Source organism: Oculina patagonica, chromosome 9 (genome assembly GCF_052425735.1).
Source record: "Oculina patagonica isolate OP01 chromosome 9, crgOcupat, whole genome shotgun sequence".
Lineage (NCBI taxonomy): Eukaryota > Metazoa > Cnidaria > Anthozoa > Scleractinia > Oculinidae > Oculina > Oculina patagonica.
This window is the reverse complement of record NC_135766.1, coordinates 6,687,534-6,715,464: the sequence shown is the minus strand read 5'-3', so window position 1 is coordinate 6,715,464 and position 27,931 is coordinate 6,687,534. Positions and strand designations below refer to the sequence as shown.

Genomic DNA, 27,931 nt, shown 5'->3' with positions numbered 1-27,931 from the left:
CGCTTCGGCGGCATATTAGGCAAGTTTGTTCGAGCCATGGTTCGTATTTTTGCGAGACGCAGTCGAGCCAAAATACCCATGGCGAGACCAAACGAGCCTGATATGCAGCCGAAGCGTACCAAAAAGGTACGATTAGGTATTTACCGTACCCAAATTTAACCAAAAATCCGGTTGTATTTATCGCTCTGTTGAAGCCATGCTTGCAAGGTACGAACTGCAAATTGTGTTGACTTGGTCTTCAACACTTTTACCAAAGTTCTTCTGGTACCTTTTTTCCACTCGTTTGTTTAGAGTTTCATTCTCTAATTTTCAAAATCAAAATTAAGCAAAAAATTTGGAAATTCCGATTCCATTTTTTAGACGTTTTTGCTTGTTTACAAGCTAAAGTAGGAGAATAGGGGTTGTATGGACAAAATTTGGAACCACATATTTGTAAACTCTCAAGGACTTTTTTAATTTATCAAGGGACTGTTTTAATTTCTCAAGGGATTACTTTCCGCTGTGGGTGATTACTTGCGATCTCGTGGAAAAAACGTGACTTGTCACATTTACAAACGTTATATAACAATTTTAAAAGTGACATGTCAGCTTTCTTATCTCAACGCACGTGTGTCTGAAAGGTGATCTATAAAAAGCGTCGTACAAACAATGGATTGCGTAACTAAAACACGAATAAATAATCACTAGCACTTACATCGTTTAAAAATTACAAACGTCAAAAATAAACCATACCAAAAAACTCTCTCTTTTCAAAAATATTATTGAAGTTAAAACAAATGCAAGAGATGGGGGCTTCTTTTAGCTTAGGAGCGGTTAAAAATTAGGCCAAATTTGGTCGCTACATGCAAGCGCCATTCTATTTCGTCTTCAGCCTAGGTCGTTTGGGACGTGACCTCGCGTTGACAGCAATGTTGCATGAATCGGCTTTACAACATGCGATCGTATCTACGCAGTTCGAGTGGAATTTAGTCAAAGACAGCAAAATTCTTTCGTATTTCATCTTCAAATATAATTCGAAAGCATTCACTGTATATATGGCTTTTGTTTAATCCTGGGTGTTGATATCCGACCCTCGCAAAGCCTAGACAAAACGCAGCTTGAGTGTAACGATTTGTTTACGCCGCAATTATATGCGCAATGTTTTCTCCGACAGTAGTCGGAAATATCCGTATTTTTTTCGTGCTTTTTCGTGGAGCAATCGTAACGGTACGGCCTTGAACACATTGAACAGCGGTCTACCTAAAACAATTCAAATATGGCGTCGCAAAAACAAAGCGTCGAACGCATATTTTGCTGTTTCATTTGCTAATTTCGCTGCCGTAATCGACTGCCTTGAAAGGTCCTTGCAATTTTAAAGTATAGAATTGTCAGATCTCGGTGAAATTTGCACTGTTTATTTGTGTAATGTTAAGGAATATGTGTATAAATACCCGGCGCGGACGAGCCATTTTTGACAAAATTATATGGCTGCATTTCCTCCGCGAAGATAGGAAATTGTTAAACTAAACTACAAAGAAACTGTAATGATAAGTTCGAAGAACAATGCACAGGATAAACCTTCGACTCATACTTCATGCATAAACGTCGATATCTCGAAGAGACTTTGATTTCAGTCTGAATGTCTCAGTACTCGTCGGCAAACATCGCGCAATTGGCGAGCGCGCTCAAGTTTAGTTTTGGCGGGAAAGTTTTTCTCTTTTACGACCGCTAAACACCGCTAAACTTAAATTACGAAGTTTTGTTTTATTGGTAAAACCTCTTTTCAATTCACCGTACAGTAACACTACTTTACTTCAAAGTGACCGTGATATGGTGGCATATCAAGTCAGTGACTTGATATCGTAGGATATCGGGACAGAAGATCGCGCTTCTGATTGGCTACTTGCGAATTTGGGTAAACTATGGAATATCCCACTTGTCACTTGTATTTTCTTGGTATACACAAGTGACTCGTGGGATATTCCATGTATACCACTCGAAAGCGTTGCATAACTAGTATGTACTCAAGTTTGTACTCGTTTCATCCGTTGTTTTTACTCCATGAAGGACAGTTTGATAATCATTTAACGTATCCGTAAAGAGAGCATATCGAAATGTTCTTCCGCGCAAATTTTCAGGCTTTTATCTTAAAATGGACATTTTTATTAATTTTGTGGCCTTTTGAATCTGGACGGCCTGGGATGAAGTTAGATTTGTATGGGAAGAACAAGCAGTGCCATTGAGGCACGCTTTACTGTGCTTTTCATTACTTATTAATGAATAGGCTTCTGAAAAAGTCACGGTAGACATTTTTTCTAATTTTCAGACTGCTATTTAATCTCTCTCTTGCGATTTACTGGCCTGATATTTGCAGTTATAGTAAATCATTGATAACTGGGGGTAATCATCTGTTAAAATCAATTTTTTTTTCGAACACGACTGTCGTGCGCATAAAAACCATTTGTTCTTTAGCTACCACTCATTGTAAAGCGCATTTGAACAAGCCTTGGCTTGGAATTTGCGCACTGTAAATACTTTATCATCATCATCATCATCATCATCATCATCATCATCATCATCATAATCATCATCATCATCATCATCGCCGTCTTTGTCGTTGTTGTTATCAAATTCATAGTATACACACTCAGTTTTTAAAAGAAAGTTAGCCATGCTATTTATTAAAGATCTGTGCGCCATGACAGGCTGATTACTGACCAAGAGTCCGGTCCAGATATTTAGAGGACCATGTAAGCTTATTATGCATGTGCACTTCAGGATCTACTGAGAATATAGAGGCTATGAATATTCTACTCCACGTAAAGCCAGTTAATTAAGTGATGGGACGGGAGGGCAGTAATACTGGGTTGCATCTGCGCTACTCAGCGAACGTGACAGATTTGCGTGACTCAAAGGACGTTTTGAACATCTCCGAAGAAACGAAAGCGCTGCTATTTGTCATGATGAACGGCGCGCTTAGGCCCCTTTTACGCAAGACCGATGTTGATCTGCCAGCCTGAGCAATGTTCTTTTTAAACGACCACGTTAGATGACTATAAGTCATATGTATCGGTTTCTCTTTTACTGGCTGATCCGCCTTCGTAGATCGTTCTTGAAAGGCCAAGAAATTTTTGGCCCGTCTTCTTGGTTGAAACTGCCGGCTTGTCATCAAAGATTTCCAGCTCGTAGGTTTTGAATAAAACACTTCTAAGTTTGAAGTAGTTTTACTGACTTGAGGAAACCTTGTCGTGCGATGCCGGAATAAATTACTTCCGTTGTCAGTTTTACTGCTCCCGTTTGGTTTAGTTTGTTTGCATGATTCCTCTACAATACAGTCATTCTGCTTTTTAACAGAGCTGTGACAAGTGTTATTGTCTGGTACTCCTAGAGTTTCGTACAGTCTTTTCATTAACTCATGTACAACGTCTTCGTTACTGAGATCAATAACGTCTGGTGAAGGAGCACTTCGTTTGACCTGTCGCTTCACATTTTTTGAACCTTTTGTCGCCTTTGTATTGCCTTGATTACAGTCCTTCTCTTTGGAAACTCCAGCTGGAACAGATCCACGTCTTGAAACTTTTTTATGATTACTGGACATCTTGCCTTTCCCAGCCGCATCGTCTACTGCATCTTTATTTTTCACCGAAGAGTTCTTCACATCGTAAGCGTTTGGGACACTCGGTTCAGAGTTAACGCGAGTCCTTTGTTTAGATGGAGTCTTTGGCATTGAACCTCGCGAATGTGGAGGGGGCTGATTCAAAAGTTCGCCTTCACTTATGCTTGGCAGTAAAATCCTAGATGTGCCCTTTTGTTCTGCACTCTGCGGACTGACTTGTGAGGCCATATGTTCATCACTTGTACAATTCTTTGGATATCGTTGTCATAGTATCAACTTTCATCAAAGAATAAATATTAATCTCGTCTGCTTTGGTCTAGCCGCATTCCGACATAATGCTCTTAAATCTTTTTTGCACGTTTCTTCGATCATTAATTACCTGAACAAACAACAATAACCCTCAAATCCCTTTCAGTGATATTACCATAGCAACCAAAGCAATTAACCATTTTCTGGATTTAGATTTTTTTCTATCCCACCCACAAGGCACGAACCATGAAATTGGAAGCCAATTATTGATGCGGGTAAAAGTTGAATTTAGTTGTGCTAAAATAACTTTGCATCGTGTTATTGAAATTGTTTCTTGTCTGATTCTTAATACAAAGTCTAAGAGCTTGTTCGCAAATTAACACCTTATCAATTAAGCGAAAGTCATTTAAAGGTTCGTTCAAATATTCAAAAGCAATTGAAGTCAAAATAAAAGAGTTTCCTTGGTTCATCCGCTTTTCCGTATTGACTTACGCCAATACATACACTTTCCGGCAAATCATTTCATAAAATGAATTGATATGGCCTTTTGGATGTCATTTCCTGATATCTGTTCTACAAAGAAAGGTAGAACGTTAAACATAATTTGCATGATAACGCTTATGTAAACAATAAATCTCACATTCAATCCGTGATTGTTTACCACTGATTAACAAATTGGTTGTTTTAGGGCCGTCCTATGTTCTTGCTCTTAATCAGGGTAAAAAAAATTTCAGTGGCTATGTAGGATGTCAATCTTTTGCATTCATAGACCTGAACACAAAAAAAACAGCACTGTTTTGGCCGGAAAGGGTTACGGAAGATTAACGCTTCTCGGACAAAAAATAACATGCAGGTGTTTTACAGGTGTTCTTCTCTAAACCCGACTTCAGCACGACAACTACAGCTACAGTAAAAACCTGCGAGTCGGAACCTAGTTTTTTCCAGGTTAGCCTAAACAGGTTCTCACATAAATGGTAGTTAACACAAAATTAGGCTCTTAAGGTTCTTTATAGATGCTTATTTCCTGGGGAAAAATTGAAATTGCTAGAACTTTTGGTGACATTCGGCCTATTATTTGTATGAAATTTGAATACCACACAAGTGTTTTTGTAAAAATGACACACTTATTATTCAGTACATGGCATTGTATACATGTACAGTAAATGCCTTGTCCAAGTAAATGCCTTATTCCCAAGGCAAAGGTAAACACTTTAATCCATTTTAGAAAATAGGAACCTGTTTCAAATTTTAGGCTAAAAAGACTAAATAGGTTCTTTTAAAAATGGGGTCTAATTTGCAAAGTTTAGCCTAATAGGTTCTTAAATGTTAGGTTCTTACTCGCGAGTTTTTACTGCATGATTACTACATGTAAAACTCCCGACAAATATCAGCAATTTTCTTTAATCTTTATTCAAAACAGTTTATACATCAATTTACTTTTGACTAGTTAGGAGATAGCTATCCGGGGTTTCGTTTGTCTGCAACGCAGGCTAGTTAGGGGACGGTATTGCTTATGCTGCTTGTAAGTGCGCAAGTGGACAAGAAAATGCTCATAAAGTAAAGTATTCCAATAAATTCTACTCTGTACAAGCTTAGTGAGCCAAGCCTTGTTATTTTCACTTGCCATTCTTTACGTAGCCTGTTCCAGGCATTCGGTAAGTTAGGGAACAGCCATAACAACGGCGAGTGGAAAAAAGTTTACCACTCGCTGATCGATCTTCATGCGACTCCCGCCTGAAAGCTGATATTTTTTGGACAACATCACCAAACTTGTTAACCGTAATAATTTGAACGATGGTCTATAGTAAAAACCCGCGAGTAAGAACCTAATTTTCAAGAACCCGTTAGACACCCTCGATATAAGAACCTAGAAGCCTCGTCACTAGTTGCAATGTAAATGCCAATGTTGAAAACCAAACATTTTTGTCACAGTCACACAAATAAAATAAACAACCAAAACTTTGTGCTAATATTTACCATTACGATTCGCGGGTTTTTACTGCATTTTAATTTGACGTGTCAGTCAACTCAAAGGCAGCTGCATGTAAGATTATCTGCCCAGCAGCGTAATAGGCTTAGAGCGGCGGAATACGAGCCTACGTTAATAAAGAAAACAAAAACCAGGATGCTGCTGAATCACTCTTTCCACTGAATGATCGACCGTTTTAAATCTTGTTTTCTTCACGGCAAGATGGACGCCGTTGTCTAACCAGTTATTTAAAATGCATATTAGACCATTAAGAAACAAGAACAAGATTAAATTCAGTGGTAAGCGTCAAATATCGGAGATCAAATTCTCATGCAGCATCGTAACACAAGTAAAAAAAAAAACGTGACACCTGGGGATGTCTGACGTGTCAATCAATATTCCGGTATCACGGTCCAACCTTGTAATCTCTAACGGGAAAAAGTAGTCTTAATCCTCACAAAAGACCAGTTCACACTTAAAATGAAAGTCACTCAATACTACGTAAACGAAGCTAATAAAACTTGTAATAAACCCGGCATCTGTCAGGCCTGGTAGATGAGCAAGACAATTTTAACAATTGCATCTGTTCTCCGTTCTGTGATAGGACAGTTATCAGCCACAAATAGGAGCTCAAACTCAGTGTCTTAAAATAGAAATTCCGTTTAGTGTACTCTAGTTGGTTTCAGCACTTTGCAACAACACTGCTTTAAAACAACTTAACTACAAAAACCTCGCTTAACACTTATATTTCAACAAATTTACACCAACAATTCTTATTACTTTATATCTCTATCAGCGATTCATTGTAATTTTACAACTTTAAAGATCTTTTTGATAAAAATCTGAATAATAGTTCTATAAGTAGATATTATTCACATCAAGTTCGACAAAGCGCCCGAGTAATGTTGTACCGGCTGAACCAGGTCAATCAGCAGACTAGTCTGATCCACTGGTCAGGTCACGTGGTTTGCCCATACCAGCAGCAGTGTTTATGATCCTGATGAGGGCCTGGGTCCGTGTGATGATGCGCCAGGAGAAGACTGAGTCCGCTGTCCTCTCTGCTGTGATACAAACAAACAGTATATCAAACTTGTAACAATATGTCACTTGACATGTCACTTGACTTTATGCCGTGTTTTGTGTTTTCCTTCGCATTTTTCTTTTATCCTTCGGGATGTATTAAAACTGGGTAACAATTAATGTGATTGCGATGAAAGATGGCATTATGCTCCTGATTACAAAACCAGTTGAAGAAAAAAGCTCGGCACAATACCGTGTTAAGTCGTACCTGTGCTGTGTGAGTTGGAGGTGAGGAGTTTGCAGAGGAATGGGATCCACTCAGCCTCTCATTAGAAGGATATCTAGGCATGCGCGGTGACGGTGGCGTGAAACCATAACCTGAATACAAATGTACACTTGCATCAATAATCAACTGACTGACGAAGGGAGGGAGGAAGGGTCAGCGAGGGAGCCAGGGAGGGTGCAAGGGAGAGAACAGGAGATTGAGGGAAGAATGGTACCCCTAGTTTCATATCATGTCAACCATAGAAGCTATACCTGAAGCCCTGAGGACATCAGAAAAGTACACTGATGATATTACATATAAGAGACTACAAGAATCAATCACACTAACCTGGAGATATGGGTCTGTTGGTACTTAAAGGAAGGGGGCTCGATGATGTACGATCCCTCACTGATGTCCCATGAGAAGTCATCTCGTTGAAGTGCCTGCAAGAAAGAGAACGTCAAATCAGCAGACAAACCACCAAAAAGAAGTAAGGAAATGTACAACCTGCAAATAGAGTTTTACACAGCACTGCACTTGGTGCACTACAGTCCACTGAGCTATTTGAACACTACACCACACCACGCCACATTTGTATTATTTTGCTGATAATGATTCGTCCAAAACAGACAGACCATCCATATACGATTTCACCTTATTCGCTGGGGCGGTTTGCTGCCCCACTTCAGATTACAAATTATTGCTTTCAAATTTTCACACAGTTATGTGCCTATATGAATGAAAGCCTTTTAGATGGATAAATGAACAATTCTTTAGAAAATATCACTTGATCTGAAGTGAGAAAACAAACCACCGGCGAAGTGAATAACCACACATGCCTGGACTTACCTCTCATCATCCATCTCCAGGCTGGACTCGCTCTCTGACAACTGCCGACTGAGTGCTTCTCTTCTTTCCATTTCTCGCAGTAGTTTTCTTTGTAATCTGATGTTTTCTTCCTTGATATGGCGTTCTTCTTTTGCATAAGCTTCCATCTTTTCACAATCTAAACAGTCGAGTCGGTGTGAATATCTACCGCTTGTCACTGTTTCTGCAGTAACTGCATACTGTTGTACTATTTTGCAACTCTTGTTTGTAATAATGTCGCAAATCTTAAGTCACTGGTCAGTGACCCCAGGGGGGGTACTCCGGCTTGTAAATGACGAGGATGATCGAAGGATTTTTTTGGGTTTGAAATTTTTTGATTCCGGGATTTTTTTGGGTTGGAAAATTTGGCAATTTTTTGGGAGTGACTTGATTCAAATAGGGGATTTTTTTGGGTATTAAAAACGAACTAAAGTGCCTTGGCGCGGCTTTGGCGTATTTATGGTATGATGAATAATCAAACTCGAGCGTTACATTGCCCCTCCTGGGAATTTGGGGTAATTTGACAAGGGATTTTTTTGGGGGGTTATTTTTGGTCCAGGGATTTTTTTGGGTAATGTTGGAAGACTTACGGATTTTTTCGGGTCCTGAGTTTTGCCTCCATTCGATCATCCCCATCACTTACAAGCCGAAGTACCCCCCCCCTGGGTCAGTGACTGGTGATCTCAAGACCTGCTAATGTTAAGCTGGTGACTATCATCAGAGTGAGTAAGGAGTACAAAATATTTGTGGCAAATCACTGAATCATTCAATTGATATTTAATCAATGACAACTAATAATCACAAAACTCATAGTTATCGATTATAAATATCAACTGGTTTGTTGGCATCTGTAGTTATTGATCTTTTGCTCAGGTCGAGCATGACAGACTTTCCATGACCTTGTATGACAAGTAATGTACAAATGAACAGTAATGGAAACACATGGTAATGTAAGTCAATGACAAAAATTGCACTGACATCTATGTAAAAAGCAATACATAAAATTGAGGGAATTGAAAGGTTAAACACTTTTTGTTAATCAAGCTGAGATCCTGAAAAGGTGATCTGTTGTTGAAGTCGGTAACTGCTGATATCCTATAATAATTATTATTACAGGATATCAAAATCAACGGCTGCTGCTATATCAGATTATTTAAAAAAACAACATTAGAAAGCTAACACAAAATTGTGAATAGAACTGATTGCAAAATGCAGTGGAAATAAACAATAACACAAAACCAAATGAAAATTTAACCAAAAGTATCACAAATCTCTTCATACTAGTTATGCAACGCTTTCGAGTGGTATACTATGGAATATCCCACGAGTCACTTGTATTTTCTCGGTATACACACGAGCCTTTAGGAGAGTGTGTATACGAAGAAAATACAAGTGACAAGTGGGATATTCCATAGTATACCACGAGAAAGTGTTGTGTAACTATTTTATACCATGCCATAGAAAATATGCTCACTAAATTTCATCGAGAATAAGAGCGCAGCGCACGATGGGAAGGTTGGGTTGAATACCGTCGAATATACAACGGCTTTCCTGTATTCTGATTGGCTGTATTTTCTATGGCATGGTATAAATAATAGTATGATGAAAGTTAAGAAAAGAAAAAAAGTTTCCTGGTGTTTTGTGATACCACAACTTGTTTTGTGAAGTATAAATTAGACCTTTGCAAGTCAAAACTATCACTACCCTTAACAACAGTTTGATGTGCACGACAGATTGCATTACATTCCAAGGCTACTTAAAGTTGAGGTTTGATAACCTGAAGGGCTACTATGATTTGAGAAGTACGAAAAGAAAAACAATTCTTCAACTCCAAGTTCATCAATATTAGTAAAAGATTAGTTTTAAGGTGCAAAATTCAATACAGTTTTTGATCTAATGTTTAGATCGCTCTGATATGTAGATGCCATTTTGATTTTATTGACAAATGACTCCGGACTTATCCAGAGTTCTATGCAGTATGTTTTCAAACATGAATATCAGCAAAATCAGTCAACAAAGCCCGATATAATGGACATTATATATCTACCATTAGCAGTGTTCATTGAGATATCTAAACACTAAGAAGAGAGTTGAAAATATGATGTGCAGCAGAGTATTTTTAGCAAAATTCAAGGTGTTTGGATAGCCGATGAAACACTGTCTCGAGTGTTTAAGACGAAATCCACTAGGAAGTCGAGTAATATTTATTAAAGTTGGACAAAAATCAATTTCCAGAATAATTTAAATCCTATTGCGTTATTTCCTATCCTTAATAAAAGGTAAAGATGTAAGTAATTATCCGTGATAACACCAACAACAATTTCTTGTCAGAGTCTGAGAAAATGAATTTCAAAGTTTACAAGGTATGGGCAAAATCTCACGTGTAGCCATTTTGTAAATTTGTCTTAAGCGATTCAGTGGAATTCAGCGGAACTTCAAAATGTGTTTTCGATGTGTGGTGTTGTTAAAAATGATTTCTTTTGATAAGATATTTGAAGCAGTAACAAACAAGTTTGCAATAAGGTGGAAATAATTCTGGTACAACAATTTCTTATCAGAGTCTGAGAAAATGATATTTAAAGTTCACAAGCTATGGTCAAAAGCTCACATCTTTTAAGCGATTCAGTGGAATTCAACGGAACTTCAACATGTGTTTTCGATGTGTGGTGTTGTTAGAAAAGATTTCTTTCGATAAGATATTTGAAGCAGTAACACAAAAGCTTGCAATCAGGTGTAAATAGTTTTGGTACATAATTTTGTCCAATAACTACTCGAAGTCTTGGCGGATTTCCTCTTAATATCTTCTTGACCAAAACAAAAACTATGAAGTAAACAGAGAAATAAAATGGAAAAAATATGTTATTTACCGGTAAGACCAAGTATCCAAACCTCCTTTATTGTTATGACTTCCTTTGTGTTATAAGAAGAGACATAGCATCTTTGCTTGGGGATAATTGTGAAAACTGTCCCCTTTGTTTATCCTGACCTGACTTTAATATTTACTATTAATATTTTTAATATTTACTTTTAAACTTTTTTATTATAAACTTATTTATTTTCACATTTATAATTCCTTTTTGTGTGTGTGTGTGTGTGTCCCCAATTAGCAGTAATGCTTAATACCCCAGACACAATTAATATAAAGGTTGTTGTTGTTGTTGAATTATTAATGAGTCTTAGAATTACTTTCCACCTGGGTTAAATTAGTTAAAACCTGTGGTGCATTTATTCAAGTAAAAATGGTTTTAAAAAGTTCTTGGGATTAGAAGAGGGAATTTGAGAGCCACTTCATTTTAACCTGGCCACTATAATAAAGTATTCAGGGATACTGACCAGTGTGGTGATCAAGCACAGAAGTTAATGTTAAGCCCAATCAAGATAACTCCTGACATTGTAACTTGGAGAGTTCACTTACAGTCAGCTTCAGATTTGGCCAGCTGTTGTTTCAGTCTTCTGATCTCTTCTCTCAGTGATGTGATATGTGATGCTAAGTCGCCCACAGCGTCTTCTCCATCTGTAAACTGTCGGGGGGAGGGTGGCTCAGAAATAGGTTCTTCTAGCTTCTCTTGTAGCATCCTAGCAACAAACCAAATCACCAATCAAGTTACAATAAATCATTTTTTAAAAAATACGTCTTGAAAAGCAACAAAAATCACAAACAAAATTTACAGTCATGTAAACAGACATTCACTTTACTTGAGATTATTACAGTATTGGAATTTATACTAATTGAACAAAATAATGTCCAAACATTCTTGTTTGAATTGCAACTAGGAGGTTGCCCTCGCAACTGCAACACAAGTCATGAAATATTGCCTACATAACACATTGTAGCCATAAATGCAGCTGTGCCCTCAAATAACATCTCTCCTGTTACTTAACTGACCTGAGCCATGTGGGAAACGTCTACATAGAATAGAATACTGGCAGCTGTCATTATTAACTGCGCTGTATATGTAGGTGTCAAGATGCTAATAAATGAAAATGCAAGTTGGTATGGTGTTTCTGTTCACCTCTTCTCTGCCTCAAGTCTGTCCATCCTTTTCCAAAGTCTGTTGACTAACAGTTCTTGTTCTTGTTCCAATGTGTTCTCAAGATCCACTTTTTCTTTCCTCAGCTGATGAACAAACAAATTGGACTAAGCTTTCACCTGCCTTAATGCACATCATCCGCATAAAGATACTTCTCTGATTATTTATTACCTCATCAGGGGCTTTTTATTCAACAGCCCTTGTTACAAAATTATTATTTTATAGAAGTCATGGTGGCCGAATGATCAGTGTACTTGACTCCAGATCCAGCAGTCAGGATTCAAACCCTGGCCGGGTTGATCTGCAAGTGATACACTTAACTCTCGCAGTGCCTCCGTTCACCCAGGTGTATAAATGGGTACTGGTGAATTTAAAAGATAAATAAAGTATTGCTGTGTAGCACTTTGGATTAAACGTTCGTGTAAACAATTTTTTAGAAAAGTGCTTATTTGTTATTGACAAAAATGGAGACGTTTGGGGGAACCCCTTTTTCAGTCTAAAATGAGCCGTTGATACAATGAACGTTGATTGTTGCACGCACAATGGCGTGGATGCGCTTAAAAGTGTTGTGCGCATGAGCCTAAGCGAAATGAAAAATTAATAAAATTTAAAGTCAATGTTCAAGCCACCGGGGGCTAGTGTTTTCAGCTGGAAGATCAGCCGTTTCTCTTCGCGTTGACGCACTACCGTTCCTCCGTTCACTTTCCTTACCACGGACACTCTCATGTCTTGGATGTTATTGTGGTAGCGGGGGTGCTGATGATAGCCCTCCACTGAACACAGGTGTTCACCGAAACGGTTAGAAAGCCTGTGACTAGCCTGCGTGGCAGGCGTAAAAAAGGAAGGGAAAGGGAGAGGGGAAAAGAAGGGGAAGAGGGGAAGAGGGGAAAAGGGAATGCCTGCCCTAAGAACCCGGTATTTTGCATAACGCCCACCAATTTTCCGGTAATCCAATTTAGTAACTGTCGGTTAACTTTTAATAAGTTAACCTAACAGAACGCAGCGTGCGCTTCTTAGACACGCAGGAATTTCTGTTTCCCGGGACTCCGGAAGCGCAAGTATTTTTGTACAAAGTAGAAAATCTCACCTCGGGACAGCCATGATTTAGCGTGAAAATGTCCGCAACTCCTACAAAGAGTTCAAAACTGGCCGAAAAAGAAGGAAAACGAATATAATGATCGCTGTCGATTCTGTGCTGTGGTATTTGAAAGTCCATCAGGTTCAAGAGCGTCGTTTAAAAAATTTATTTACGAAATCTACAAGGCAAGAGAGTCCAGGAACAGTTCTGGCAGATTGCTGTTCTTCAATTGGATTTCCGTTCCTTAAATGCCAAAGTTTGTCAGAACGCTTTTGCAGAAGTTGCTGCTGCAAAAAACGAAATGCTGCGGAGTTTTATTATTTTATCAAGACAGCTGTAACTCTCAGCAATGCCACTGCTTTTTCGGGCGGCAAATTATGAGTCGACGGTGGATGAAATCAGCACCAAACGTCAACTTCCAACGATGGTTACTCCGGAACGAAAGCAAGGAAAAAGGCCTACAACAGAACCAGATAAACATTTCACGGAGCGGGGCAATTCAAGGAAGTCGCTGCAGTTTTTTGTTGAAAGTGCAATTGGGGAAATCTAAGACACGGCTGAAGGCGAAAAGGCGACAAAGGATCAAGATCAAGATCATCGCTCGATAATTTGGACAAGTCAGCCGCAGGGAAACCCAATGATTCCAAATCCTGGAGCTGATCTTCGATAATGCTCTTCAGTGGCGAAATAGCGAGAATCGCTGCATTATCGCACTGATTTTCGTTTAATAGTCGTGGTTCTTTGCACGCACAAACATTTGATAAATCAAACTCTTGCCGTAACCAGTAGGCAAAACCGCCAGGGCATCTCTACCGGCTAGAAGAGCCCTGACAGCAGATTCTTGCTTTGGATTCAAGACAATATTCCATTAGCAAGATGTAAGTCTCTTAACCCTTTAACCGGCGATCGTACATATATGTACGATCCGTGAACTCTCAAGGTCGGGGCTTTCTTGCCGCCATCAAAATGGTCCCCATGGGCCCAAATACGAAAACTTACCCAGAAGACGTTTCAGTCGCTATTTTGAGCGAATTTCTACTCGTTTCAGACAAATTTTTCGACAGTAAAAAGCAATTTTATTCTTCATCTCGTGAGCGCTGGGATTTAAATATGGCGTCAAGATACTTAACTACCGCGGAAGTGTTAAGAAGAGTAGTTCGTGGTGATTCCGACGGCGATTATTCTGATGAAAGTGAAGCAGAGTTATCGGAAGAAGACGAAAGCAATGGCGGACAAGAACACGTGGACAGTGATGGAAGAGAAAGCGACGAAATGACTTCGGAAAGTGAAAGTAGTGAAGAACCTGGTATGTTTTCTCTTCGATATTGAGTTTAGGATTTTTTATGTGTAGCTCAAGCGCATTTACAAACTCTTTCTAATGCAGAAATGACTGCAGTGAGAGATTATGTTATTTGATCGAGTTTTCTTGTAATCCAGAAGGGCATGTTTTAGCTTATTTTCATTGTAAAATATAATAATGCTTGCCTGGTTGTTTACATGGCGAGTGTAAATTTTTTCTGCTATTTTGCAATGTATTGAAGGCATATTCCTGACTATTTTGAGTTCAAAACAAAGCAAGGTCCAAACATTTTCTCAGGAATTGCAATTTTGTTTATCTAATTAGAACATCCTGGGTCGGATAACCATGACAAAAGTCCTATTCCGCCAGAAAGACAAGCTGGAGGAGAAAGGGGAAGGGGAAGGGGAAGAGGAAGAGCTGCAAGGGGAGGAGCGAGACCTGGTCGACCTAGACGTCGTCAAGGCCCAGTTGAGCCACACATTGATTGGTCTGACCAATACACTCCAACACAAATCCCTGACTTTGGAGAGCCACATCCAGGTCCAACTAGAAGGTTTCCAAATGTGAACACTACACGCGAAAGAGACTTTTTTGATTTGTTGTTTACTGACAACATATGGGAACTGTTAGTGCAAGAGACCAACAAGTATTATCAGCAGCAAAAGGCAGCTGACCCTAACAAGCACAAAAGACCATGGGCTCCAGTTACAAGAGATGAAATGGAGGCATTTATCGGGATCATTATTCTGATGGGAATAGTCAAACTTCCTCGCTTCGAAATGTACTGGAGTCAGGATAAACTAATCTACCAGGAAGGCATTGCCAATGTCATGTCTCAGACAAGATTCTTGCAAATATGGAGATATTTTCATTTAGCTGATAATGCAGTAGCTATCCCTAGAGGTGCTGGTGGATTTGACAAGATTTATCGTGTAAGAAGTTACCTAAACATTATTCTCACAAACATCAGGGATGAGTACAGACTTGAAAAGAATATTGCTATCGATGAGACAATGGTAGCCCACAAGGGAAAGTTGGCTTTCAAGCAGTACATAAAGAACAAGCCTACGAAATGGGGCATCAAATTATGGGTCCTGAGTGAGGCAAGGTCTGGATATGTTTACCGATTCCAAGTTTATCTCGGAAAAGAACACGGGCAACAACCTGAAAAACACTTAGCTCGAAGGGTGGTGCGGGACCTGACAGTGACAGAAACTGGTAAATATTACCATCTTTACATGGACAATTTTTACACTGACCCACATTTCTTCCTTGAACTACACAGCAAGCAAATACTTGCATGTGGAACTGTACGCCAAAACAGGAAAGAGTTTCCCAAGGATTTGATTATTACATCTCGAATGCAAAAAAACATGGATCGTGGAGATTATTTGTGGAGAGCCCACAACCAGTTAGTGGCAACAGCTTGGAATGACCGAAGGCCTGTTTATCAATTATCTACCATTCATCCTCCAGATCTTGATGGTCAACCTGCTACTATCAGCAGGAAGTCAGCTCATGGTGGAAATGTTGACATCAATTGTCCTCCAGCTCTACTCGACTACCAGAAATATATGGGCGGAGTAGATTTGGCTGATCAAATTGTGCAGACATTCAGTGCTATCAGAAAATCAAGAAAAGCCTGGAAGAAATTATTTGGCTATGGCCTAGAAGTGTGTCTCCTGGACTCCTTCATAATCATGAAGAAATTGAAGCCCAACAACACAGAATTCCTAAATTATCGTAAGGAAGTGGCACGGCAGCTCATTGCCGGAAGGTCATTCCGTGGCAAGGCTGGTCGCCCACCAACTCAACCACTGCCTGAAGTTGATGCTAAGAGGCTGAATGGGGAATACCATGAAATTGAAGTCAATAATGCAAGGAGGGACTGTGTTGTTTGCTCCAAGAGAGTCCAGATGAGAAATCTTGATAAGAATTATCGATACAAGTCTATTATTGTTTGCGTTACCTGTGATCGGAAGCCCTTATGTCTAAACAAAGATAGAAATTGCTGGGAGAAGTGGCATAGGCAACTTCAATACTGGCAGTAACATTATTGACAAAAACAGTAAAGTTCTTCATACATCTGTTATGTGCTTTTTTAAAAGCATTTCATTTTTTTGTGATTTTTTGCAAATTGTTCCACCGAGAGATTTGGTACCGCGAGTACAAAAAATGCAATATCTCGGGTTAGGATAGGAATATTTTAGTTCTGTTTGAAGTTTTCTATTCCCTGATAAATAAATTTTAATCAGAGGAGCAGTGTTTGACTCACATAATGATACTGTAGCTTAGGCCCATGGATGAAAAAAATGTTTTGCCCAGGGTGAAATGGAACCAACAAATGCAAATGACTCATACCACATGTGGTATATCCTTTTTTATGTTCTTTTATTGTAAATAGTTTACAAATTTCTTAAGCTTTACAATGATATATAGTTTATGGGAGGGTAACTTTAATACTTTTTGAGTTATCATTAAAAATAGTGACCGCGGTCACGTGGTTCGGAAATTTTCTGAAAAAATCCGCCGGTTAAAGGGTTAAAGCACTTGCCAATACGTCCATGTCCGCCGCCATCTTAGTTGTTTGTGAAATAAAATACCCATTGTTTCCTAGCCAATCAGAATTTTGCGGCCGCCAGCGGCCGCAGAAATGAACAAAAGGAGGTTCTTAGAGCAGGCGTCCCTCCCCTTCTCGCCCCACTCCCCCTCTGTTTTTCTCTCTCTCTCTTCCCAACTCCTGCTCCCTCCCCTTTCGACGCCTGCTATGCAGGCTAGCCTGTGACCAGTTTCGCCAATGTACATCTTGTGACAGCGTTGACACGTGATAACATAGACTACACCAGTCGCAGTGCAATTGAACCGTCCCTTGAGGTGAACACCCCCGTCAGCGGAGGTGACCGTTGCCGTCCTTCCCGTGAAGTCACAAGTGCGGCATCGAGGTCTGTTACAAGCAAATGTTCCTGGTGGTTCCGCTTGAACATGAGCAGCGCCAGATGAGAAAGTGCTGTGGACCAGGATGTCTCGGAAGCCTCGTATCCCGCCGATAGACACACAAAGGTTTGGCATTGAATATTTCCTTTGTGGTGGGATCAGAATACTTGAAATTTGTTTGCTCCAAGTTGCCAGCCAATCGGGAGGTTAAAAGTGTGTTTACTTCATTTTTTGTTTTGTATGTCAGGTTGTCAGCCATCGGTGAGTATGGATTTCTTTGTTTTAAGTTGTCAGACAAGATTGAATGATATTGAAGCCTGCTGGGGTAATTTGTTTGATGTACATTGATATTTCTGGTGAATGTAATTTTCAATCATGAGTGTTGTAGAGGAGAAAAAAACAAGAAAGAACTAAGGCCAAGCAGCAGGTCACCAAAGCCTCGTGAAGATTGACTGGTGCAGTTGAAAGAAAAGCAGACATTGAGGTTTTGACAGTCTTAATGGTTGAACTTGAGAAAGTGTTTGATGATTTTTGCGTGATAGATGAGGAATATGAAACTCTGGTTTCAGAAGAAGACAATGCGGAACATACGATCGTCAATGGATTAGACATCACTGAGTACAGAGCAAATGTAAAGGAAGCATACACAGGGGCAAGAAATGCCTTTGCACAAGCGAAAGCCACTCAGGCACCAAGTGTACCTGCTGACCCCCCCCACACATTCCCAGTCAGAAAACGGTGTTACCCAGTTCAACAAGTTACCAAGACACCAAGTGTACCTGCTGATCCCCCACACACATTCCCAGTCAGAAAACGGTGTTACCCAGTTCAACAAGTTACCAAGGCACCAAGTGTACCTTCTGTTCACCCCACACATTCCCAGTCAGGAAACAGTGTTAACCCAGATCAACAAGCCAGTAGTGGTAGCCAAGCAAACGATTGGATGGGTTTTGATTCCCTTAGTTCTGCTAGTTTGTTTCCTCTCGGCTCAGCAGTATTGGTTGCCACAGCCATTTGTTCAGCAGTCAGCAGGAGGACATGTTTATCCTGGACAGTTAATGAATGTATCGCTGTATCAACTTGGTAGTCATGGTATGCCAGCTCAAAGCAATGGAACCAGTTCTGCAGACACACCAGGTGTTCACCTCAAGGAAATGTCACTTCCCACCTTCTCTGGCCAGAGAAAGGATTGGCCAGAATTTAAAGCGGTCTGGAAGCAGTTGGCGGAAGGTGCAATCAAAAACAGAACAGCCTTAGCTCACGAACTCAAGGGGTCTGTGAAGGGTGAAGCTAGTCAGAGAATCAAGTCAGTGTATGTCACCAAACCAGAGGCTTATGATGCAATGTGGAAGAAGTTGGAAGATTACTATGATGATACCAGTGCCACTATTCAAGCAGCACTAGAGGATTTACATAAGCTCAAATCAGTCTCAGAAACTGATTACAGAGGTCTTGTCGTGACAAGAAGAATTGTTCTGTCGCAGGTTATGATGATATTTGATCCTCTTGGATTTGTATGCCCCTACACTCTGCTGGGAAAGATTTACCTTCGGGAAACAAAGTCCCTAAAGCTTGGATGAGATGATCAGCTGCCAAGCAACCTCCTTCGACTTTGAAGAGGTGTTGCAAATTGTTGACTCTGAAACTGTTTTGAGCATGATAAACAAGACCAGTACTTGCTTCAAGGTGTATGAAGGAGTTAGAATTGGAGAAATTCAAGCCGCAACAAATGGTGACATGTCCTGTTGGGCCTGGATGTCAGGTCATTACAACCCTGCAGATTGGTTGACCCGTGGACACACCCCTGAGGAGCTCAACCAGGACTCCCATTGGTGGAATGGCCCACCTATCCTGTACAAGCCTGTTGAAGAGTGGGGACTGAAGTCTGGTCTGCAGAAGGAAGAACCACTCCCTGGAGAGAAGAAGATGTGTAGCACAGCGGTAGCCACGGCAGATCCTCTCGTGATCGCCTATTTAGCGACATCAATTTAGCGACATCAATCGAGTCATTTGGGTTGTGGCAAGATTGAAAAACATTACAAGAAACAAGACTTTCAGTGCAGGAAATGCCATGCAAGTAACTGCACAGCACTTTAAAGTAGCAGAGGACTTTGTAGTGAAGAATGTTCAGAAAACAATTGAATGCGAGCTAAAGAAGAGCAGCAGCAAGAAAGGTAATGGAGGCCACTATGCTAAGCTGAAGCCTGTACAAGATGCAAGTGGAATATGGGTCGTTGGAGAACGACTAACCAGGTACAATGCAATGACACCAGACTTGTTCCTTCAGAGATTGTTACCTTCTAAGCATCCAGCTACACGTCTTTTCATGGAACGTGTGCATCAAGCAGGAGGACATAGGGGACGTGATGTAACCCTTGCTCGATTTCGAATGCGTTACTGGACACCTCAAGGCAGTAAACTGGCAAGATTAGTGAAAATGGACTGTCAACTGTGCAAGTTATGTGACACCAAATTCCTTGAGCAACCAATGGGGTTACTGCCAGAAGCCAGACTGAAACCTGCTCCAACATTCAACCATGTGATGCTTGACCTGTTTGGACCATACACCGTTAGAGGAGAAGTCCAGAAAAGCACAAGTGGCAAAGCATATCAATGGTGTATTGTTCACCGATCTCACAATGAGAGCTGTTCATATTGAGGCAGTGTTTGGGTACGACACCAGCAACTTTCTGATGGCACTTAGCAGATTTGCAAGTCTTCGTGGATGGCCAGAGAAAATTTACAGTGATCCAGGTTCTCAACTCGTGGGCGCAGAGAGGGAACTTAAAGAGGCCTGGCAAAGAATCGATAGAGAGTCGTTACAGAGAGATTCTGCTCAGAATGGTTCAACCTGGGTATTTGGACCTGCTGATAGTCCTTTGCATCAAGGAGCGGTAGAGTCTCTGATAAAGGCCACCAAGCGTGCTATCCATTTCTCAGTGAGTAACCAACGTCTATCAGTACCTGACTTTCTTACGGTCTGCTGCGAAGTAGCCAACCTACTGAATGAGCATCCCATTGGGGTAAAACCAAGCGTGGATTCGGTCATCAATGCGCTCACACCCAATAGCTTGATACTGGGGCGAGCCACTGCTTCCAACCCCATGGGATGGCAGCCAAGCGACACAAGTATTGTAACACGCTATCATCTTGTTCAGTCTGTGGTGGAGGACCTCTGGAAACGTTGGACCGAGCTGTATGCTCCAGCACTGGTAGTACAGTGCAAGTGGCACACTGCCTCTTGTAACTTACGACTAGGAGATGTAGTGATTGTTGCTGACAAGAACACCCTTAGAGGAGATGATCGTTTGGAGCTTGTGAAAGATGTGTTCCCAGGAGAAGATGGCAAAGTGCGCAAGGTGACAGTCCAGTACAAGAGCACTGGGGAGAAAGTTCATGAGTACCGGGGTTCAAGAGACACTGTAGTCTCAAGAGCAGTTCAGCGTCTTGCCCTACTTGTCCCAGTGGATCAGAGTATGAAGCCAAAGTCAAGAAATACAATTGACATTAAGGAATATTTATTGTGAACGTTTATCTAGTGACATTTTGTTATAATTTTGTTCCATTTCACAAGTTGTATCGCAGCGACCCCCACCCTTCCGGTGCGTCGGGAACTTTTTATTATGTTATTACTCGCTACGATTCAAGTTTTGTTTTAGCCAGCGCTTTCGCTCATTAGTCCCATCGCTCCTTGCGGGAGATTGGTGAACATGTGCAGAAAATGGCGCCATTTTGTTTTAGCGCCTGTGTTTTCTTGTGTTTTGTACAAAGTTTAGTTTAGTTTCAGAACGGTGTCGATACTCAGAAAGCAGTAAGGGACAAAAACGTTTTAGCAGCGTGTGACAGCGTGTGATTAGATGTTATTACATGTCTCTAGATGTGCCTACATGTTTCTGCGTTACTACATTGTAGCAGATTGTAGTTCTACTAATGGTCACGAATAAACTGAGTTGAAGTGTCGTCTGTTCGCCTTAAATCGATGCTGTTACACCCCCCCCCCCCTCCCATCCCCATTACCCACATCAAAAAATGTTGGGACGACAAGCAAAACGGTAAGAAAACACCTTGTGTGATTGTGTGACATTTCATAGTTGACTTGTTCCATCTGCAAGTTAATATTTTTTATATATGCTAATGCTGGCGAAATTCCATGATCTTGATCTGAGAAGCCAGACAGTCTATTAAATCAGCATATCATGTTGTTTTCCTGTTTAAACATTGAATTACTTGTTCCAAGAATGGAATATTAAAGCAAATTATTAAAACAAATTTGAGAAAAACGATTGTGTTGTTTTAAGCAAAGTGGGAGTTTTCCCTGAGTAATGTACGCCTTTCAAGGCTGGGCATGTTTGTCTCGTTAATTTCCCTTTAGATATTTGAAATCCTTTCAATGACACACACAAAAAAATACATTTCGCCTAAAAATCGAACATTTCACACTAAACATGCTAAGTAAAGAAGAAAGGATTCATGAAGTCTCAATTAGTAACTGATAAAATAGCTTTTAACATTGCGTGACTAGAAACTTGGCCAATGTTATTTAATGCCTAGTAAAAGTGAAAGTTACAACGTCAGCACCTTCTGTGATACGAACGCCATTGTGTTTACATTATAAGTTCTAGCCAGCTGAAACATATTTTTCGTTTATAGCATAAAAAAATAGTATTTTCTTTGAGTCAAATGCTAAAAAACCGAACATTTCACACTAAACATGCTAAGTAAAGACCAAAGGATTCTTAATGTCACGCACAATCGAAAGGACAAAGTTTATGTGGGAGAAAGGTAGGGGGAATAAGTGTTGTCCTGGACCCGAGAGCTGCCTGCCATGGGCGAGGCCAGTACTCGGGGCTAGTGTCAGCGAGTGGCATATAAGACCGTGAGATGGGTGTCACGGGGCACAGAGGCAGGGTGGCGTGTACCTACGCCAAGCTCCTGGAGGGATGGTAGCGAGGGGAAGTGGATGTGTCCACCGTTTCTCACCCAAGCTAAGGCAACCCAGGCATAGCTTCAGTGTGGGACTGAAGGGTTGTCGCCAGCAACACTTATCCCCCAAACCGTTTATTAAAGAACAACAACAACTAAAACGGTATTACAAAAATCGCTTCTTTTTTTTTTATATATAAACTATAGATAAACTGGATATAACATAACAAATGAAACAGATGTAAACTAGTAGCCTACAAGAAATGCTTTGTCTGAGTGGCAACAGTAGAGCTATGAGATAAATGCGGAGGGTGGGTGGGGAAATAAACGCTTGAGTCCAGCAGCTTAACTGAATTGCAAGTGAAGATCGTCTGTGATCACAAGAGTAAACAGGGGAAGGCTGCGTGGATCTGATTGGCCGACAATCTGTGAACGCGTGCAAGCTTATCATTCATTGGCCAGTATAAATAGAGGGAGATACAAGTACATGTTTACGGTTCAAAGAGCGGGGTACGGATTGCCGGAAAAACACATCCACGGGGAGAGCAAGGTTTAATTGAGCTAAACATTAACTCCAGTTTATGCTTTGGCAAAAAACAGCCAGTAAAATTTCCACAAGTAACTGATTTATAGCTTTTAAACATCGCGGGATTCGAAGCTTGGCCGAGTGGAGGTTTGGGTCTGGTCACCAACAAAATGAAAAATAAACCACTTGCAGAGCAAGAACTGCGCAGCACAGTTAACAAGATGGAGGAGTTCAGGTTTCGTGGCTATCATATCAACATATAAGAGACTTGGGAGCCATCTGTTGGAGATAAACTTGTTGCATGAAGAGAGTTTCGTAAATTCAATTTGACAAATTTGCCTTCAAAGTGCTAAATGGGGAAGAAACAGTATGCCAACTAACATGTGAATACTCGTGGTGCCCATTTCTCACATGTGAACTATCAATATTACTGTTGAAGTTATAGGCCATTGTCAACACTGCAAACAATATGGGAGCTATCAAATTAACAAAAGCAATGACCAGTCTCTTGTAGTCTTATTTAATATTAATTTACATAATTTTCCATAAATTAGTTTTTAAATGTTCCCGCAGATAAGCTGCACCCTCGATTTTGAGCGAAGATTTTTGGAAAAAAGCTGCGGCTTATCTGCGGGTCTTTACGGTAAGAACAATTCCCGCGAGAATGAACAAAGAACCTAGTTACCACAAAATATGTGACCTCTCATGCAAAAACGTTCCTTAGAACTTGCCGTTCTGACACAGATAGCCGCGCGTTTGCCGTTCAGTAGCCGTGCAAACTGGATGGGATGCTGTTCCAGCCGTGTAAGCTATCAGTGTAGAGAAATTTGCATGCCGTTTGAGCCGTGTTAGCGTTCAATGGCGAGAAATTTGACAGCCGTTCCAGCCGTGTAAGCATTCCGTGTCGAGAGATTTGAGAGCCGTTCGAGCCGTGTTTGCATTCTGTGTCGAGAAATTTATCAGCCGTTCAAGCCGTTCGACCGTTCTGTGCAGAAAAGTTTGTGAGCCATTCGAGCAGCTCAAGCTATTCTTTCAAAAAAGCTGACAATATAACTGATAAATATGACTGATAACTGAACATTCGAACATCTGCCACACCTCGGAACCAGCACATCACCTTTTGGAAAACCCAAGCCACTCATTCCAGTGGAAAGTCCTTTGTTCAGCAAGATCGTACTTTAAGGGAAAGATCATCGAGGGACTAATTATCCAACAAAAGAGCCCAACTTTGAACAAACAAGTCAATTGCTATGTTGCACAGTTGTTCCCTTCGGGAATAACTTGAGTATAAAAACGATGTAAATCACGGATGGCTTTTAACCCTGATGATGACAACAAGTCGAAAACGTTCAGTTCCTTTTTAAAATTTTATAACCTTTTTTAGCCTTGTAAATAATATTTTTACGTTCTTAGCGAACATTGACTTGGAGCGAGTACTGAAAATTCGGATTGCAAAATCTTCCTTTTTTGTCCATGTCCAAACTATTATTGTGGGAGGCACGGTGGTCTAATGGTTAGCGCGCTCTACTCCGAGTCGAACGGCCCGGGTTCGAGCCCTGGCCGGGGCGCTGCGTTGTGTTCTTGGGCAAGACACTTTACTCTCACAGTGCCTCTCTCCACCCAGGTGTATAAATGGGTACCGGCGAATTTACTGCTGGGGGGTAATCCCTGCGATGGACTGGCATCCCATCCAGGGGGGAGTAGCAATACTCTCAGTCGCTTAATGCTACGGAAACCGGGATAAGCTCCGGCTGTATGGGCCACTTGGCTCGGACACAGACTTTACCTTTTTTTATGACAACAGTTAAATTATTATATAAACATTCTAAGCAAGGAGTATACATTATGTCACCAGTTTTGTTATGCTTATAACAAATGCAGTTGTGCTTTAATACAGTACTGTATATTTGAGAACCAAACTAAAATTAATTATTTTTTTGTTTCTGTTTCTATTTTAATCAACAAACTTAGCTTTTTTGCAGGCACTTTCTGTGTTCTCCTCCCCTCCCTGTCCAATGCAAATAATCAGTTACCTGTTCCAAAGTGGTCTGTTTTGAAGTGACATCTGACTCAAGCTTATCAATCTTTCTCATCAATTTGTTTACTTGGTATTCCTGCTCTTGTTCTAATGTTTGTTCCAACTGAATCTTTTCTTGACGCAACTAAAATAAACAAAAATGCACATCAGATTTCCTGCACTTCAAAGTCAGTACTTGCAGTGTCAGGTGTATAGTTCAGACATTTCCCTTGCTGTTAACCAGAACATTTCTTATTAATGTTGTTATAAAAACTTGCAAGTACATGTAGACTGACAATAACATTTAACTCTTATTAAAGATGACTTAACTTCATAATGGTCTGCTTGATTCTGTGAAGTGAACTTACATATAAGTGGGTTGATTAGCAAGTTCATGTACTAGAATCAGACCAGTGACTGTTAAACCTTTATGTAAATAGTAACTAATACCGGTAATAAATTCTTTGCCCTTTGGTCTAAGTCAAATTCCTGATGATAACAAAATTAATGCAAGGTAATATCGTTGGTTGCATCACAGTGTAAACATCTGATAAAAAAACCTGTTCTAATTGGGTATCAAATGTTGCATGATTGATAAACAATTAAAATTTAATAGTAAATGTTTATTAATTATTTTGACAGTAACATTACACATTACATTATTACCTGCATCAGTTTTCTTGACAAATCATTTGTAAGGAATTCTTCCTCTTGTTCATAATTCATTGCCAAGGTTTCTTTTTCTTTCTTAAGTGACTGAATTTTCTTTAATAAAGTGTTAGATATAAACTCTTCTTCTTGTTCTGCCTTGGCTTGCTGTTGGGTGGAAGATAGAACAGTGCGAGATTCTTAAATTGACTATTCCTTGTCTTTGACTGTTGAAATGACTGGACAGGATACATACATCTAGCAAAGTACATGTTGTAAGTTGTAAAATTGTTTGACATTTTCACAACAAACAAGGCCAAAGTGGTTATTAAAGAAATAAATTGACGCATCACACTTAGATTCAGTTACAAGTATGAAAACTTTTAAGACAGATTCCACTAAAAGTTTGAGTAATAAGTGCACACTGAAAACACATAGAATTATATCTAGCAAAATCAATAAATTCAGAGACTTTTAAGAAAAATGCAGATTGCAATGGAGCTGATCAATTCAAGGAATGATGATTTATGTGCATGTTTGTCAGCTTATTTCACTTTTAGTTACAATTTGAAACACCAACAGCCTTCTTCCCCGGGTGTTCCTAACACTTTTACAACCCTAACAGGATACTTTTATTCATCTGTTATTAGATACTCTTGTTTTTCTAATATAAGCTGTGACATGATACCAAAGTTGTTTTTTCACGGCCACATTGATAGTAGTTGTTTTTAAAACAATTATTTTTTGAACCAAATAAAAAACATCTCTTCGACAGCTATTTTAAAATGCAGCAAAGCTAGGATATTTGTTTCCTGGTTGTTAGCACTCGCTGTGCACAACATTCTACTGGAACCTTGGATTGTTCAAATCACTGATTGTTAACAGGTTTTATCAACATCTCAATTTTGCTGACACCATAATATATGCATGAGACACGATGTGATAAATTTGCCCTTCGAAGTGGAAAGGGTGAGTTACGTTTTGAATCCTTCCCACTGGATTTGGGATAAATTTTATGTAACGCAACAAACAAAGGAGGTATAAAAAGCTGAATATCAAGCTTAAGACAAAGCGCTTGATCAAAATAATGTAGGAAGCATGATTTTTACAACACAGAATGTCTCTCTGAAACCAATTTTCAGCTTTTACAAAGTAAACTGGAAGTCTCTGGCGAAGCTGTACTAAGATAAAACTGTGATAAGACAAAATACAACTTGCAACAGTAATTTTTATAAGCCAGGCCGTGCATTAATTAAATGCAAGTAGTGAACATTTTCACGGAACACTTCGAAGAACACTTTGAAGAAGCCCTAAATACGCCATTTTTCTAGTTTAAAAATTTATACAAATTCATGGAACAAGAAAAGAAATATCTGAGACATTGTTCAGTTCTTTAGAACAATATATGTAGATCAAATTCCACTTAAAAGTCAAGGTGCCCATGAAAACTTGTTCTCAAATAAACATCATGTTGCACAACATCATAATTGCAAACAAAATGCTGACATTGCTTATTATGGTCTATATGTTCAAAACAAAATCCAAAACTACTATCTATATTAAATAAGCTTTCAAAAAATATACTCTTTATTGGGGTTAGCATTGATAGTTTGCACCAAATTTCACTTGGAAAGAAAATGGCAATTTCCCTTTCGTGATACCTTAAAACAACAGGGTATTTTTCCTGATGCTAATATCCAATACGAAGTCTGTGACACCCGATTTTTTTTTGCACCTTGACATCTTGCCCGACCAGTGACTTATTATATGGCCATAGGATAAGTTTGTTCCAGCCCTAGCTGGGACACTTAGTTGTGTTCTTGGGCAAGACACTTAACTCATGGTGCCTTTTCTACGTATTAATTCAATGCTGGGGGGTGGAAGGTAGCCCTGCAATGAACTAGCATCCCAACCAGGGGGAGTAGAAATACTCCTAGTCACTGAAACCGGGATAAGCTCCGGCCTGATGGGCCACTTTGTTCGACAGCAGGGTTTACCTACCTATCGTTAAAAACAGACGACCTAACATAATAAATAACTTGCCCTAATTTATGAAAATATCGCAACTGGAAATTTCCCCATGACTGGCGATATTGAGGAGTCAATGTTACGAGCTTATGGCTAGAATTTTTAAGCTACTAACTCTGAAATTAAATGCACCCTAAGTAAACTTAAGCTTACAATGGAGACGCTGGCCTGGCGAAGAGCTCTGTTTTCTTCCTGCAGTTGTTTACATCGCAATTTACAAGTTTCCAGTTCCATTTTTAATACTCTGTTCTCCTGCTTCAAAAGTGACATTAGGTTCTTTTCTCTATGAGCAACAGACGATGTGCTCTCGTCTGCACTCATGTCACTGTCACTAAATCCCGTGCCATCCATTGAAGAGCTCAGGGAGCCCGCCATGTTGAAAACACACCACAACACCACAATGCACTCTGCGATCTGCTCGACCAGACCCCAGACTCCGTGTGGCCCGGATTCCCCTGGGGTATCCCCAGACTTCGTTATC

At 40.0% G+C, this 27,931-nt stretch overlaps 1 protein-coding gene and 1 pseudogene across 2 annotated transcripts; one reads left to right on the top strand and one right to left on the bottom strand.

Annotated features, from left to right (window-relative positions):
• Window positions 1–5,229: 5,229 nt before the first annotated feature.
• LOC144666859 (coiled-coil domain-containing protein 6-like) lies at window positions 5,230–27,860 on the bottom strand. Of its 2 annotated transcripts, none has more exons than XM_078528265.1 (9): window positions 27,604–27,860; window positions 25,441–25,590; window positions 24,791–24,919; window positions 11,979–12,082; window positions 11,381–11,541; window positions 7,948–8,104; window positions 7,447–7,541; window positions 7,102–7,211; window positions 5,230–6,874 (listed from the first exon to the last, which is right to left on the bottom strand). In XM_078528265.1, exons 1-9 carry the CDS (start codon window positions 27,823–27,825, stop codon window positions 6,803–6,805), a joined length of 1,200 nt encoding a protein of 399 aa, XP_078384391.1. In that variant the 5' UTR covers window positions 27,826–27,860; the 3' UTR covers window positions 5,230–6,802. The 2 variants fall into 2 exon arrangements, with proteins under 2 accessions (XP_078384391.1, XP_078384392.1); XM_078528266.1 differs by having other exon boundaries at window positions 5,230–6,871.
• On the top strand, window positions 18,864–20,835 carry LOC144666555 (uncharacterized; annotated as a pseudogene).
• Window positions 27,861–27,931: the final 71 nt, after the last annotated feature.